The sequence below is a fragment of the Phoca vitulina genome, unplaced genomic scaffold (assembly GCF_004348235.1).
Source record: "Phoca vitulina isolate PV1807 unplaced genomic scaffold, GSC_HSeal_1.0 scaffold76, whole genome shotgun sequence".
Lineage (NCBI taxonomy): Eukaryota > Metazoa > Chordata > Mammalia > Carnivora > Phocidae > Phoca > Phoca vitulina.
The window spans coordinates 4,507,564-4,524,572 of NW_022589779.1; the positions used below are offsets into that span (position 1 = coordinate 4,507,564).

General features: G+C 36.3%; 1 protein-coding gene across 6 annotated transcripts in view; it reads right to left on the reverse strand.

Annotated features, from left to right (window-relative positions):
* Positions 1 to 17,009, reverse strand: part of NAV3 (neuron navigator 3) — a 579,712-nt gene that overhangs the window by 28,593 nt on the left and 534,110 nt on the right. For 5 of the 6 annotated variants that reach the window (XM_032393716.1, XM_032393720.1, XM_032393719.1 and 2 more), the window contains 6 exons: positions 15,432 to 15,543; positions 9,683 to 9,804; positions 8,688 to 8,708; positions 7,834 to 8,006; positions 6,060 to 6,213; positions 4,474 to 4,648 (listed from right to left, as the gene is read on the reverse strand). In XM_032393716.1, the coding sequence (XP_032249607.1) occupies positions 4,474 to 4,648; positions 6,060 to 6,213; positions 7,834 to 8,006; positions 8,688 to 8,708; positions 9,683 to 9,804; positions 15,432 to 15,543 (757 nt within the window). The remainder of the gene's footprint in view (positions 1 to 4,473; positions 4,649 to 6,059; positions 6,214 to 7,833; positions 8,007 to 8,687; positions 8,709 to 9,682; positions 9,805 to 15,431; positions 15,544 to 17,009) is intronic. The other variant, XM_032393717.1, reaches the window with a different exon arrangement.

Consider the following 17,009-nt stretch of genomic DNA (forward strand, 5'->3'; position numbering starts at 1 on the left):
CCACATGCTGGGCCATTGCCTTCAGATGAGGAAATAAGGGGTTTCTTTTTCTATTATACCCAGGTCTGAGGAATACCTGAGTAATATTCAGTTACCATTGTAACGGTGACAAACAGAAAAGCAATTTGATTTTTCTATCCAACCTAAAATATCCAAGCTCAATACCCATGTAATTTACGAATGCTAAGGTGCTGAGATTGGCTGTCAAGTGAAATTATTTTCAAGCATTTGGCACATATCCAGCTATATTACTGCTTACCCTATATCTATAACTATTAGGTACTGTTACTGAATTTTAACCATAGCATTATACTTCCCTACAGAAGCACATTAATTATCACTCTCCTGTACCCTTTATGCTTATAGTTTTAAAACCAAAATAGTATTTCTAGTAATCAGCTAAGACTTACAGAAGCATGATAAAGCTAGCTAACCTTCAAAGCATCAGCCTTTAAATGGAATTACAGATTAATTTTCAAAATATATTATATGAGATTAATGTCCAATTTGGATAATTATTAACATCAACTATCCCACATATATGTTTTCCTTTGACAATAATTTTATTATAGAGCCATGTTTAATATGAATATGGTGCTCTGTGGACAAAAGAAATTCAGTTACGTGCTAAAGAGCACATGTGTCTGGTGACAAGGGGCCTCAATTACTCTGACTGTAAATTTATAGAGATAAGGGCTATGAATGTAGTACCAGAGAAATGATAATTTAATCAAATAGCTTCTGAAAACAGAATGGTCCTATTATCTTAATAATTAAGAATATGCAATTTCACAAAGGAAGGAGTAAAAAAAAATGCCCTAGGACCATAACAATCAAAAATCAACAGAATTTGAGGAATATGGATATTTTTTTTGTTAGAAATTTTTAAATCATCAAAGATAATCTCCTTACTAGAAATTTAATTATTTTACCAGATTAATATGCTCACAATCTCTCACCTTGTTGCTTATCTTAGTCAAAAGTAAAACTCTTCGCTAAGTGTCATTTAATCCTCTTGCTCTTTTTCTTAGAAGTTTAGATTGGCTTACTGTTGGCTGCCTACATCTAAATTTCTGGTAGGCTGTGACCAAATTATCTCTTTAGTACTTTGCTCAATTAGTCATAAATGTGTATAAATATTCAAAAATAGTTATTAAACCTAAATGATACCAGGAACTGTGCTGGGCATTAGGAATGAATACCAAGGTGAGAAGCAAAATGAATTTCTTGCTCTTTTGGAGTATACATTCTCAACAGGGTAATTTCAGAATGTGTCAAGCTCAAGAAATAATGGGCATGAAGCAGTGAAACGGTAACCAGAGAGGCAGCTCTACATGGATAGGTCATCCTGGAAGGCCTCCTTGAAGAGGTCCTGTTTGGAGCTAAGACCAGCAAGAAAGACCTAGGAAAAGAGGTCCAGAAAACAAGAACAAATGCAAAAGCCTTGATGAAAGAGCTAGGTGTGTTCAAGGCTCATACAAATGCTCTGGGTGGCAGGGGTGGGGAGATCAAGTTGGGGGGCGGGGGAGAGTAGTATGAAATGATGTTGAGGTGGACAAGGGCCAGATCATGAGCAGCCTAGTACTCCATAGCAAGGCATTTAATCTGATTTCTGATCTACTTCTCTGCTCAGGTTTGCTTTGGAACCTCTTATTCATTTCATGTTATGCTTACTTTTAAAAACTGTGCTTAAAATATGGAATTTCTTCTGACAGCAGTGAAGTAAATATTTACCAATAAATGAATGAATGTCTCTATTCGACTTCTCATATGTGGTTACTTAAAGCAAAATGAATATAGTACTGAAAAGGTCAGGCCCTGGATTCATACAGACCTGCGTTCAAATATTAGCTCTGCCTCCTACTAGTCCCATGATCTTGAACAAATTATTATCGTCTCCTTCCTCAATCTTGGTCTCCTCATCTGTAAATGGGGCTCAAACAACACTACTTCATAGGGCTACTGAGACCAACAGAGATAATGCTCTTACAGCACTTTATCCTCAGTGTTTAATAAGGTCAGCTGTTCTAACCATTATTCCCTTTCTCTATGTGTTTATTGTGACTCATTCTCTTCACAGTGAGGGGAGAAGCACATCACGACTCACTCTGTGTCTTCCCCTGTTCCCAATATATTGATAAGATGACCATCTGAAGAAACAACTCCAAGAAAAAAATGAAAAACAGCAAATTTGAGGTTTTGTGTGTATGTGTGTTTTTTCGGGTTTTTTCTTTTTTTTTGGTTTGTTTTTGTTTTTGTTTTTTACGGAAAATAAGTCATGGTCCTCTGTCAATATTTTGAAGGAAGAATAAAAAGATCTGCCATTCTGGTTACAATCAAGTGAAATTCTGACCAAAAAAAAGAAGACTTTTCAACTTCTGTCTTTACTGGATATATGGAATATGCAGTTATATTTCAGGAACCAAACATTTGTCAATTATCCACACGCCTGCCTACTTCTCACCTTTTAAAAAAAATTAATCATGAACCCTAGAAAGTTTTTTTGCTAAAAAGCCCCAATGGAAAGGCACTTCTGATTTCTAATTTTGAACCCAGTAAACAAGAGTGAAGGCAGTGAAAACAGTATCCTACTCATGTGATTTAATATTTTGTTAGTTCAGATACAATTATCACTAATGAGAAATAATTAGGGAAATAAAATAATATTGAACTACAAATAAATAATGAGTAATAAAAAGTACATTTTTGAAACCCCCCTCCAAAAATTTGCCCCAAATTCTGAATCACGGACATCAGTATTTTCAGTCTGATGAACACAGAAACTATACTTGATTTATTTATCTTTATCTTTATCTTTATGAATTTTAGTCCTTCCTGGACATGAATTTTAGTTTCATTTTTATTTGGCTTCTATTTCTAAACTATCTTTAGTACTAACCATGCCTCCTTTAAACCTTATTATATTTCCATGAGATAAAATCATGTAACAAGCAGTGAAATCCTGCCATGACGCCATCCTGTAAGGTACAAGCCTATGACTTTCCTTAGGAGTCAACCCAGGACAAGAGAGTTACTGACTGCCTTTGGCTATGGACCCTGCTTCACTTCCCTATTAGGTTCATCACCAACAAGCCCCATCACTAACAAGCCAACATACAGGAATTGCTCAGGGCTCCCAGAATCTATACATTTAAAGGTTTTGTTTTTTCTTTTTTAGCATCTTTTGAAGAATTTGGGTGATAACACCTTACAATTTACACATTCAAGTTACTATCGTAGTCCCATAGCTCTAATTCACTGTATGATTTATAAGTTCATTTAATTATGACATCTCTCTGTTTCTTCTTGGCTACTAATATTCGTTTTACTTGATGCTTATTCTCAGAATTCATTTCCTTTCCCCAATACCTGCCAAATGTTACAGACAGTGTTTTCCTGAATTTCAGGGAGTTCCTACTTGCCTTTTAGTTCCCACTTGTCTTTTCTAAGAAGAAAGCCAAGTTATACATTTGAGCCATTCATTTTACATTATGAAGGGCAGATATAACAGTAGAATTGTTAAAATTCTGACTTTCTAGAAGAGATGCAATTTATTAACAATTTAATCAATAACAACATGCTGGGTCTCTGTTTCTCCTCTTCATTTTCTTCTTCTCTATTTTAGTGTAATTTAAGGCAAGCCGGGAAGAACTATATAGTTGTATAATGGAATCTACAGTTACCCAGGAACATGTATATCATTGGTTTCCAAGCGTCATCTGGTGGCTATGCTTTGCAATTACCACAGATCTTCATGTAAATCTCTCCTAAACTAAATCTTCTATACATAAAATGATTCACTGCCATAGGAGCAGTTACACTTTATAACTGAAGAGTTTTATCACATTAAGACAACATTATGTCAGATGATTCTATTTTCAATGAAATAAAACTGTACCCTGGTCCCATCATTAGTACCCCTGAACACAATAACAGAATCCAGTGAGTTCTTTTCATTTGTTGGAAATTTAATAGAACTGTGCCCTGGGTGATGTAGTAGCATTATGTTCTCTCTGGGCAACATCATGCAAGATCGTCTGGTCAAATTTACGGAGAGGTCCTGATACACTCGTAAATGGACTCTGTACCCTTAAAATACTATAAAATTGCATGGGATTACTAGTATTATATTCATAAGTACTAATGATCACCACTGAGAACATTATTTCCTTATTGTGTTTGTAATCATTAAGAAAGTACTTCTCAAGCACAAGTAATTTTTTTAAATGACATGAAAACCATTATCTCTTAAGTCTTTCACTCTTTCACAGAGAATGTTCTTTTAAAGTTATAACAAAGTAGAAGAAATTTTTAAAAGAAGAATGGGGCTATTTCCGAGAACTAAGAGGGCTAACATTTTTCCAAGGGTAAGGTGAGAACAGTGGTGGGTGACATTCCCCAAATTCCAGCCCCCTCCCCCCCCACTAAGCCCCAGGCATGATTTGATTCAGGCAGGTGTGTGCACAAAATTACCTGAGGTAACAGACTCTGTGATGTTCAGATTGTTTAGGGAAAGTCCTAACGACTGCCGTGAAGATGAGGAGGATGTGCTACTTGAGGATTCTGACGGCGGACGAGCAGGCTTAGCCGTGTTACCAGTTTCTGCCTTCAACCGGTCATTTTCTGCCTTCAGTATTTCTATTTCGTTCTGTTGTGAGGATGGCAAACATGAAAAAAAAAAAAAAAATCCAGCTAGTTTGAGTGAGAAAAATGGTACCAACGCTTTTATCAGAGTTGATGATTTGGTTTATTAAATAAAGCACGTGGTGATATGTTAAGTAAACAACTATAAATTATGAAAACAGGATTTTCTCCACAGAAGGAAAGTTAACTTACTCTCATTCTTACATACGTATACTCATGTATTCACAAATATAGATGCACTAACCATTAGAATTTGTTTAGGTATTTTTTGAATATACCATATATTTGAGGAGTCTTCCAGGACTTGGTCCCATTTGAATCAAGAATAATAATATTTAAAGCATTCATAAAATTTCTCACTTTATTGTTTTAAAAGATTTTATTTATTCATTTGACAGAGAGAGAGAGCACAAGCAGGGGAAGCGGCAGGCAGAGGGAGAAGCAGGCTCCCCACTGAGCAAGAAGCCCGATGCAGGACTCCATCCCAGGACCCTGAGATCATGACCTGAGCTGAAGGCAGATGCTTAACTGACTGAGCCACCCAGGCATCTCCCAAAATTTCTCATTTTAAACATACTGTTAAAATCTTACAGGTAAATAATGCCATTTGTAATACTCTGAACTCATGAAAAGTTGAAAACCAGAGTCAGAAACAATACAAATACGATGATTTAAAATTACTTCAAAACCCCAGCTAACATCTGAAAAAGTTTCTGTTCCTTCAAATTGAGGGCACTAGGCTCATAAAAACCACAAAGACCTTTTGGTGAATATACATAGTAGCAGATAAATCTGCTCAGCAATGAGCTTTTCTTGTTTCAGTCCTCTGCGGTACCCAGGGATTACAGGTTTACAATAATAAAACGAAAATTCAGTCTGAGCACAGACTGGTTCTGAAATTAGCCTTCAGATGCTTCCCCAAAATACAAAAGCTTTACTTTTACAGATGGCATTCTACATCACTTTTACTTTCATATTTAGAAAGCTTGTGTTAAATTTCTGTAGTTTCCTCATTACTTTTTTTTTCCTCAATAGAAAATAGGTAAAGGCAATTGAAAGTCAGATTTCAAAAGAAGGGAGAAAAGCCAACACAAAGATAAATCATGGGAAAGTGAAGACACGAGGCTTGTAGTAGTTTCTCAACAAACTCAGCTCTCAAGTGAATCCAATCACCGGTACGAGTGTCTTGAATGGCCCTTGAGTGTGACTGGCCAGTCAGTACTCTCACTTCCAAGCCTGGCTTTGACAAAACTCTCCGTTCAGTGTTAGGAAATGAGGTGCAAATATTGAATAAACAGAGTGTGTTTCCACAGTCGGTTTAAAAGGTAGATTTGTTTTTATAATAACCAAGAGTGGCAACGAAATAGTATTTTTCATCTCTCTTCTTTGCTCGTGGAAGGTGCGTCAGCACTGACCTGCATCCGGTTCATAGCTTCCCGGATCTGGTCAAGATGATGAGCAGAGCTGAGGGCTTCCAGTCGAATATCTGTTAATTTTAATTCCTTTTCTCTGAGCTCGCTCTTCAGCTGCAGAATTATCTCTGCCTCAGCCTCCGTGCATTCACAGATCCTGAAGAGGGAACCAAACACAAAATCAGTTGTCAGGAGGGAAGCCAGAGGATCAGGAAAACCAATGCTTCATTTAAGGCTGAACTGCAATATTATCCAGCAGCTACAGAAGTTCTTTGCTGCTGGCAAAACCTAAAGAGAAGGAAAAAGAGTTTTACGAACAGTAATACATTCACAGGTTCAAAACTGAAAACAGGAGCTGTCTTTTTCCTTTAATCCTTTCTTCCCATTTTTCTGAAGTTTAAAAACAATCCATTATTACTCAATACCAAGTAATCTTCAAAATATCCTTGTGGCTGGTATTCATGGGGCTGCATAGCATTACACCATCTCATTCTGCCATTTTTCAAAGGACCTAAATCTCTATTTGCAACTTACGAAATATTCTTTTTTTTAAAGCAGTTATGATGTTCTTAAAACACTGATTTCTTTTTTTTTGCAAAACTGTGCAAAGTATAACATTATTTGCCACAACACTGTCTTCAAGTTACCATGAAAATCCAATACAAATATTGTAGGAAATAAATCAGGGAGATTAGTTTTGGACATTTAAACAATGGATGAGTGTTATATAATCCTCCTGTAGGCTCAGCTGATTTAGGAGATCAAAGCTAATGAAGCTAAATCACAGGTTTCAACCCGTGCAAGAGGGCTAGCCGAGGGCTGCTTGAAGGTCATATACATTACTTCCTTATTATTTTGTTATTGTTATTTTGTGGGCAGTTTTGCAGGAAATACAATGCAAGAACTTGCTTTTTATTAACTAGTACCTTTTCCATTTAAAATGTGAGGGCTATGTTGTTGGTTACAAAATGACAGTGCTAGGTTCCTCCTTCCTATATAAGTGGTGAAATTATCTGGGATACCCAAGTGTCTTAAATGGTCCTATTGTGGCTCTGTCCTACATGACAGTTCTATACTAGTCATTGTCATGGGCATACAAGGAAATTTGATTTTAAATAGTATATAAAACAGAGAATCACCTCATCAGAGTACATGTTCTATGTTCTCAAGGTTTCATTCATTCTTGTAACATCAAAGGGTGAGCTACTATAAAAATGCTATGCTAGGTTATCTAATGGAATTAAAGGCAAATGGATTACAGCTTGGTTTTAGGAAAACAAGCTGGACTTCAAAACCAGAGACAGAGGAGGTTTTTATCATTGAAATGCATGCGAGTGATTTTAGAAAGAGCAAAGGCAAATGCTGCTGAGGTTAGAACCAGAAACTTGGCAAGTTGCATGCATCACATGCCATTTTACCGGGATCTATGCTTGTAGATCACAGGGCCATTTTGCCGTTTCTTTGGTGGCCAGACAAGGGGTGACCTGCATTGAATGCACAGTGAAACAGAGACATGGACAAATGCCAGTGAAAAGAAGCGAGACTGATGACTCAGAAGAGTGGAGAGTGAGATCACAAAGCACTCAGATTCTAACGTGTGAAATGGGAAGGAGAAACGAGGGCTGTCCAGAGTTCTAGGGAAGACTGGAAAACGACCGGCACAGATGGTGTTGCCGCTGTGAAGGCACAACCCGACTGCATTTACAACACGAACAGGAGCTTGGCCTGAAGGTGTTTTTTAAAAAGACTTCAGCATCCTGCAGAGGGAGTGACTTACGCTGAGGCCGACTGTGAGGGCTTCATGGATGTGGACCCGCAGTCCCCCGCGTTATGGGGCACTTTCGGTGACGCTGGGAGGGATGAGTCAGTAAGCTCTTCAATGTCCGAATGTGAGGAAGGAGGCTTGGTGGACTTTTTCTTCCCAAAGGCTTGTTTGAATGAGCTTCTCAGCTGAAAAGAGGACAGAAATTACCTTTCGTGTCTATTTGCATTTGGAGAATTTGGCTTTGGGGCGTTAGTTTGCAGGTGCCATCCTAGCCACTGCCTGGGGTCAGTATGTACAAGCAGAGTATTAACAGGTGCAGCACGGTATCTCTAGAAAAAAATGATACCGCGTTTTGTGTTTTGTTTTATTCTTATATTAATCCAGCGCAGCGCAAACACGGAAGGCTTTGAAATAGTGCAGGGTCAAGGGCATGGCTGTCAGAGCACTCATTTAAAACTAAGTACCTTGAAGGGATCTCCACTCCCAATGCTTCTCTCTTCAAGGCAATTTGTTTTAAATGGCCACTTTAGCGCTACAATCAAGTCATGTCCTGCTGACAGTATAAACTTAAAAAGCAAAATGAAATCAAATTCACCTAACACTTCATTAATTGTGATTTTCTATTCAAATTTTCAATTCCCGTACTATTCAAAACCAGAATTGGTATCCCCTACAGCTCTATTCAGTGGTTTTTACCTCTTCTCTTTTAAAATTTGAGATTAAAATGAAAAGACACAAAGAAAAGACATACAAGGTAATCTGTTTTTAAAAGGTATAAAAAGCCTACTGCCAAAATGAATAGCATTCATGCCAAGGTAGGGTATTTTTTATAGATGCATGCCAAATTGTCCACGGTTTATATTCACCTCACTTCCTCTAGAGTTCACCTTGCAGAAACATGAAAGAGTGTGGAATTACAAATCAAGGGAATGAAGGCTGATCAGTATTTTAAAATATTACCTGTATAAACATTTTTTTAAAACAAAAGAGATATTTCTTTCATTATTTATAGTAGGCACTCCAGCAAAATCCTCTGATAGTTATGTTCTGGATTTCATCAGTAGTTGTACTTATTTAAAAAAACTACCTTTGGTTCATGGTATTAAAAGAAATCCTTTACTGCATGGTTTTTAAACATTTTGTTGTGATAGCATCTTCCCTTCAGTTTTTTTTTAGCAATTGCTTAATATCATCATAAATTCTATATCTAGCAAATGTAAAGCACTGTTCTGTGAAAGTGCATCTCTGTATTTCTGCTATATTCTCTTTAAAAAAAAAAAATAGAAAGCAGACCCTAATGTGGTTGATTTCTGAGGAGGTGAAGCTTTATTCACACTATGCCCTGTTGAAGTGAGAGGTGGGGAGGCTTTCAAGGTTTCTTCTTTCCTTTTTTTACAATTCATTTCTTCTCCTCTTCCTCCATCCCCACCATCAGTATCACCACCACACCACCATCTTTTCTTCTTCCTCATCCCCTCAGTAAACTTTTGCCTTGTCATTTAGTAACAGATGTCATCTTATTTTTCCTTACAATGACTTTATAAAGTCGGTATTAATTATCCTATTTTTGTAGATGAGAAAACGTAGGCCCCCTCAAAAAGTGAAGTAGCCTGCCTATGGTGCAAGTAGTAAGTGGCAGAGTTGGGATTCAAACCCAAGACTAGTCCTGACTAAAACATACACTCCTCAGCACCATGCCACCCTAATTTTGGTGACAAGTACAGCATTCCAGGGGCCAGTCACTTGAAGGAGACTCTTTGTAAACTGCTACAGATTTCTAAAGCTCCAAAGGAAAAAAAAAAAAAACCTGACTCATTGTGCACTAATAAGCTTTCGAATGAGATGAATGACCAGGGCTTACCCAGTTTTTCTTTTTCTTTTTCTTGGAGTCAGCATCATTACCACTACCAATGCTGGAATGGCTTGTGGCACTGTTGATACTAGAAACACTTTCAGAGGAATGCTGTCTTCTGATGCGGAGATCTAGCAACAGACAGAGAGCAGCACGTTACCTCCTAAAGACTTTCACTGTGAACGAATAAGACTTTTAGGCTTTTGGAGAGGAAGTCTGCTGATAAAAGTCAATATGGCTTTGTACAGATCATTTCAGTGCAGTTTTGGTTTTATAAGTTTAATAAAGTACCACCTTATTTGCTTTAATTAACTGGGTTATCGGCATTAAGATTCACTGGGTATCTCATATAAGTTTGTAGCTCTTGTGGTTTAATGAGTTCTGAGTTTCATCCAAAAATGAAATGCTATGCTAGTGATTTCTACTGAATACCTGGATCAGGCAGATCTTCCAAAGTGATTTATTCCAAATGATTACTTCCGTGGAGTAAATGGAAACTCATAATAGCATGAGAATTAATTGTGTCTTTTTATTATTAGTGCTTTGAATAAAGCTACCGAAGCTAAATATATTAATTTTCCATTTCATAGAATCATACAATGATAGAGCCAAAACAAACCTTGGAAGTTATCTAAGCAATTCAATTCACAGATGACGAAATTGAAGTACAAAGAAGTAACTTGACCAAGGTCAAAGAGCCAGTGAGAGAAAGGTGCTCAAGAGAGAAACTGCATAGACTGCATGTGTAAACTAAACAGAAAACATATTTAAGACAGTGCAATTCTTCCATCATAATCCCACCCATGACTTGGAATAGTAATGACAGTAATAATAATAACACGTAATAATAAAGCTAGCTTTTACTATGTGTTTACTCTGCCCTGTGATTACCTAATTTCATTCTTTTTTTTTCTTTTAAAGAATTTACTTACTTATTTGAGAGAGAGCACAAGCAGGCGGAGCAGCAGAGGGAGAGGGAGAAGCAGACTCCCCACTGAGCAGGGAGCCCGACACGGGGCTCAATCCCAGGACCTTGAGATCATGACCCGAGCCGAAGTCAGATACTTAACCCGACTGAGCCGCCCAGGTGCCCCTTATCTAATTTCATTCTTAAAGCAAAGCGCTGAAGTAAGTTTAATTACTAAAAGTAATTTCATCAGAGTCACAAAGCGGAAACACAGAAGAGCCAATCTGACACCTAGACAGATTCTAACGTCTGTTGTGCTCCCATGGGATACAGGTTTGCCATACTTCTCAAAAGCATGTAGTGCTGCTTTAGTCACACAAGATAATTTGAAAAAAAATAACATTTGATATTTAATCACGTTTTGAAGATACCCACTTACTCCATACAGTCAGCTTATAAGATTTATTTATAGTTGTTGAAATTGAAATTTTATCTACGTACGGTGAAATGAAATTGCTAGTGGAGACACTAAGAACTTATAAAATTGTTTTTAAGGTTAAATCTGCTTTAAGGCCAAACCTATTACTATATTTAATTGGCATCAATTAAGGTTTGCCAAGTAAAAAATCTCAGTGGAACTTCTAAGATGTCAGAAATTACTATATAGCTTTCAAAAAGTTTCCATAGAAACAATAGTATAAAATCAAAGTCTTCCAGTTGACTGATTTTTTTAATATTACAACACCCCATGACAATGAAACTATAACTGTTACTTTCAAATATAATAAGTGACTATATGTGTGGGTATGTAATACATGTGTACATATCTCTAACCTTATAGTCATACATACGTAGCAGTAAGTACCTTAATTTTTCCATTAAGATAATAAGTATGCTGACAAATTTTATAGGAGGGAAAAAATAAAACTATTTTTCAGAATCCATAGATTTTGGCTCTTAAAAGTACTTTAAAAAATAATGATGAGAATATTTACTGTATTTATATGCCCAAAATATTGCCCAAAATATTACCAATGTCAAAACTTAAATCAAGGCATTTATTTATTTGTGCTATTTTGATTGAACTTTGATAAAGGAGCATAGTATCCCTTAATCAACGAATATGGAAGTTATATGAATAAAGAAAAGAAGAATACGTTGGTATTTATTTGTGTGTTAAATTTCTGCTGCGGTAGGCTACAAGCTTTGGTGATCAAGATATATTATTTGTTAGGTTTTTCCCTAGTAATCGACTTTCACAAATAAAGCAACTGTACTGTGTTAAAGTACTCCAGAGTTTTTATTATATCCAGAATTAATAAATTACATTTGACTTTGATTAACCCTCAAAATTTAAGGAGATGGCTACGTTCTTATAATCATAAATCAAAAGTAGTCCTTAGAGGTATTATCTACCTTCAATTATGATGGCATTTACCAACAAAGATTAGCAAAGGAATGATCTCAATAATAACATGGAATGAAAGGAATGCATTTTACTCATCTCTAACAATTCCTTTCTAGTGCTTGTAAGTATTTGATTCAGTACATGTGACATGATAGAGCTTAGTAAAGAATGGTTGACCAAATGGATATCAACAATACAAGTGAATGGAGAAGCTTATTTTAGAAGTCTGTTTTTCAGTTATGTGTTTGTTCATCCATTCGTTTCCTCTTCTTACCCTTCATACAGCACTGCCCCAGTTCAAGCTATGACTATCACTTACCTGCTTGACAGCAAGAATAGCTGTCCAACTTACTCACCTTCAAACCATTCAATAGACAGTAGCTAGAGAATTCTCTTTAAAAGGAAAACATCATCACTGCCTTACTTAGGACTCTTCAATAGGTTCTCATTTTAAAAAGAAAGAAAACATTTCGACTCTTAAATAGGGCCTAAAAGTCCCTCAGTAATCTGGTCAGTACTTACCTCTCTAACCTGGTTCTACGTGTTGTACCTTTGCTCATTGTATCAGTTCCATAAGGGCACTAGTCCATTTTCTATCTCAAGACTCTTCTAGAATATTCCTCTCTCAATATTTACCAGATGAGTTGATCATTATTCCTTGGAGCTCCCCTTAAATGTTGTTATCTGGGAAAGGCATTTCCTGACTATGAACCTCTACGAGGTTCCCTGACCCTTGCTTTCTATGCCATCTATTCTTGTCCATTTTATATCTTATAACTATTTTGGCATACATATTCAGCTACACCAACGATCATAACAATTGTTTATTTCCTGCTTTCCCACAAGACTAAAAGCTTAATGGAAACAAAGATTATATCATTTTGCTCATTTTATGTATCCCTCCCACATTTCTGAGCAGAGGAGTTCCTTTTTTTCAGTTCCAGTAGGTATATGAGGCTACCTGTTGCCTATGATAAAAAGAATCCTTCCAGAAAGTTTTACTTGAGTGACTTGTACTGTGTTAAAGAAAGGATTAAGCCTTTTAAAATCCCTTCTGGACCTATTTACGACATGAAGATTTAGAACATAAGCTGCTTTATTATAGCTCTAAGATAAGCTTTAAATATGCAGTAATTTTCCATGTGGCATATAAATCAACTCTCCCACGTGGAAAGTTGCTAAATTCTTAACAGAAGTAGCCCCTAGGGAACTAGTTTTTCCTTCAATTTAAGTATATCTCACTTTATATAATAAATTCAAGTATTTAAAAATTACATTTTTTTAAAATCAAAATTCAAATAAGCCCTTTTTGTGTGTAAGGTATCATCATAGCCACGTGGATTGAAAAAACAAACCACCCTACCATTGATCAGAAAAGGCAGGCCTTAAATAAATTAAGGCACCAAAGTATACTACACATTTGGATAGAAGTACAGTTATTTCCAGAAAGATATCACAAGGGGACCTCATCTAGCTTAAGGGTCAAGGAGACATATTTAGGCCAACTCTTATAAGGTCTCAAAAAGTTTTTATGCTGAACAAACAAGGCAGAAAATTTTAAGTAGATATAACCAGAACATATAAAGAACTTTTAGAGAATTGGAAGAAATTTGGGGTAGCTGAAATATACAACGTGACAAAAAAGCAGAGAATAAGGTCTAGAGCAGTGTCTAGCTAATAAGTGGCAGTCAATAAATATTTGCTGAATGAACAAAGCTGGGGAAGAGAGATTATGTCATGTTAAGAAGTTTGTATTTCATCCTAAAGGCAATGGGATACCTGTTGTTGACAATTGCTTTGGTTTCAGTGTGAAGAACCACTTATAAAGTGGTATAAGATGAAAGGCAGGAAGGATTTAGGAGTTTTTGGTCATAGTTCAGGGGAGAGATGAGGGATGGTGATAGCAGGATGAGAGAAAAGGGAACAGATCCAAGAGATATTTAACAGCTGGAATCAACAGAACTTGGTGATTTAATGAATGAGGAGAGGAGGACTTATGACTGACATCTAGATTTATGGCTATAATGGGAGGATGGTGGTGCCATTTACTGAGGCAAGGAATACTGAAGGCAAAGCAGGCTAAGAAGGAAGATGACAAGTTCAAATTTGGAGATGTTGAATTTAGCATGACAAACAGACATCCAAAGATAACCAAATGGAGCTCTCTCGGGCAGCTAGATTTATAGATCTGTAACTCAAGAGATGAGCCGGGCCTGGAGAGATATATTTGACAGTTATCAACACATAAATGTTAATTATAGCTAGAGGATTAGGTGAGTTTGTACAGACTTTTAGATAGGATGAAGAGAATCACAAAGTACCAAATCATAAAGGAAGTGAGTTGAGGACTGGGTTCTAAGAAATACTAACATTTAACAAATGGATACAAATGAGTGAACTTGCAAAAGAAACTTTGAAAGAGATTTCAAAGGAGCAGGAGAAAAACTCAGAGTGAGAATGTTACAAACATTAGAAGAAATGAATGTGTCAGGTAGAATGCAAAGACATCAGTGTCAAATGCTATTTACAAGTCAAATACAATACGAATTTTTAGTGTTGTACTGGGTTTTGTGTCCGGAAAGTCATTATGGATCCTGGAGAGAACAGTTCTGGTTTGATGGTAAGAGAAGCCACCCTCCAGAGGTCCGAAGTGTGACTGGCTGCTGGAGACATTAAAAAGATTCTATAAAATGTTCCCAGGATTCACCAGGAAATGGGAAAGTACATGATAGGGCATTCAGGATTTAGAAAAGCATTTTTTTTTTTTTTTTTTTTTTTTTTTTAAAGCTGGTGAGGAGTTGAGCATATTGAATGCTGTTGAAAAGAGTTAGGACATGAATAAGTAGAACCTATGCAAAGAAAAAAAGATGACATGACATGAATACAAAGCATTTCTTCAGTGGGAAGCTAAGGAGGGTGTGGTGGCAAATAAGATTATTTTATTATTGTTTAGAACTGATGAAGCATAGTAATAATGAAAAGCAGACTTTTAGTCCTTTTTCTTACTATTTTTAACATTTCTGTAAGAAGTGTGCCTTTTTTACTGCCTCCACCCAGAATGAGCTCTTCCTCATACCTACTACTTGGTATTTTACCATATCGATTATTTTGTTTACAGATCTAGATTTTCATACTCTTTACAGGGTGTGTTTTGCTTGAAGTCAGATGTGAATGTATTAAGTAACCTCCCCGACATCCCCACTTCCACCAAATCAAATGGAGAAAAACAGGTACGACTATAGAAGGAAATTCCTTAAGGTTAATTAAAAAAATATTGATAAGGAAAGCTACTGTTCTTAAATTCTGGGATTCTAACTGCATTAAGGCCAAGTTATCCATTATAAAAGGTAGTGCCACTAAGTAAAAGCAGCCTCTCTCTAAAAAATAAAATAAAATTGGTACTTATTATATTGGATGAAAAATGGCAATAGTTCTCAATATACCTTTGGGAGGGTGGTCTGGACCATTCAGCGCTCCCTGAATAGCTGCCTGGGCAGCAGAGTTCTGGGCCTTCAGCATTTCAATGGTTTCTCTTAGTTCTATCAGTTCAGACTCCTGTGAAACAAACAGAATTTAGAAGTTTTAGTACCTAGAGAGAAAAGTAAAATGTCCTTGTTCATAATTCACAATCACATGGGTTTCATTTTATGTAGTGCGAACGTCCTGGGAGATCTGAATGCCTGACTGACCTTGTCAAGTCATATCTAACAACTTATTTACCTAAATGTAAAGGAGAATTTTAGAAAAATGTCTCGGTTATACTCTTATTAATGGGATCTGAATAGTCTTTATTCCTTTCAAAGGGTGGCACCTAAAGCTGACCAGTGCAAAATAAAGCAAGATATCACAGTGCGCATTTTATACCACACTTACTAATACCACCATGATTAGATCACAGAGTTAGCTAGCAGAATTGTTCCGGTGCTCCACATCGCATTTACTGTCAGCCGGAAACCCTGAGTTCTTATTGAATGAATGACTGCATATTTTGTCTCCTTTATTTTGCACTTGGGGAACTGATTCTTTATATTCAAGTATAAAAGCGGGAACTCATCCCTACCTCACTCCTACTACATGTCATCTTATTAAATTCTGCTGGGCAAATCAAGGTCATCTTAGATTCTGATACTTTTCATCCAATAAGTTTCCTAGTATGGAGACCCAATTTTACCAAGCCAAAGCAACACAGGAATTTTTTTTTTAATTGAATAGAAATACATGCAATCTACAGTCCTTAAATAATACTAATTTATCAAAAAAAAAAAGGTAGCTTACACATCAAATTGTTATGAAACATCTATTTTCTTATTGAACTCACGGTAACTTTAAGATGTGTCCCAATGAACATATAAATGATTTTTCACAGTTATCTAAGTGAATTTTTTTATCAGAAATGACTACGAGGAAGAATGAAGAAGATAGGATATATGTGCTTCTCCAAAAAAGAAGCAGAGTATTGTTTCAGCATGGGCAGTATTTCCCTCAGGAGCTCAAAAACAAGGGGCATCCAGAATTCCTGGCAGTGTCGGCAACTCGAAAAATTAGAATTCTTGTCAGCCTCTTAGAGGGAGAATTCCTAGGGAATGTAATTGTCATTGATCATCTTCTCTATCATCTTTGGCAGCAATCCAAAGAATCAGGCTCAGGTTCTTCACTCCATAGTAAATAGTTTATTCCTACTCTCCATCTCCCAGAATATATTAAAAAGGTAAGATCAGGACAATCACCTTTGGAGGAAATAGCTTCAGATATAAGAACATCCAGAAACTATTCTAACCTTAGACACTTAAAAAAAACCCAAAAGAACCAAAAAAACAAAAAAACAGGCAATGCTAATGGAAATGATAACCAACTTTATAACTATTTTCATTGGATATCTGACATATATCTAATAGATGACAGATATTTTAAAAAAATAAAAACCCTCTTACAGACTTCTAATAGTTTATAAGTCAAAGAATCTCATAATGAACAATCTGTAGCAACCTCCTAGATTCACAGCTGGACCTTCAAATATTTGA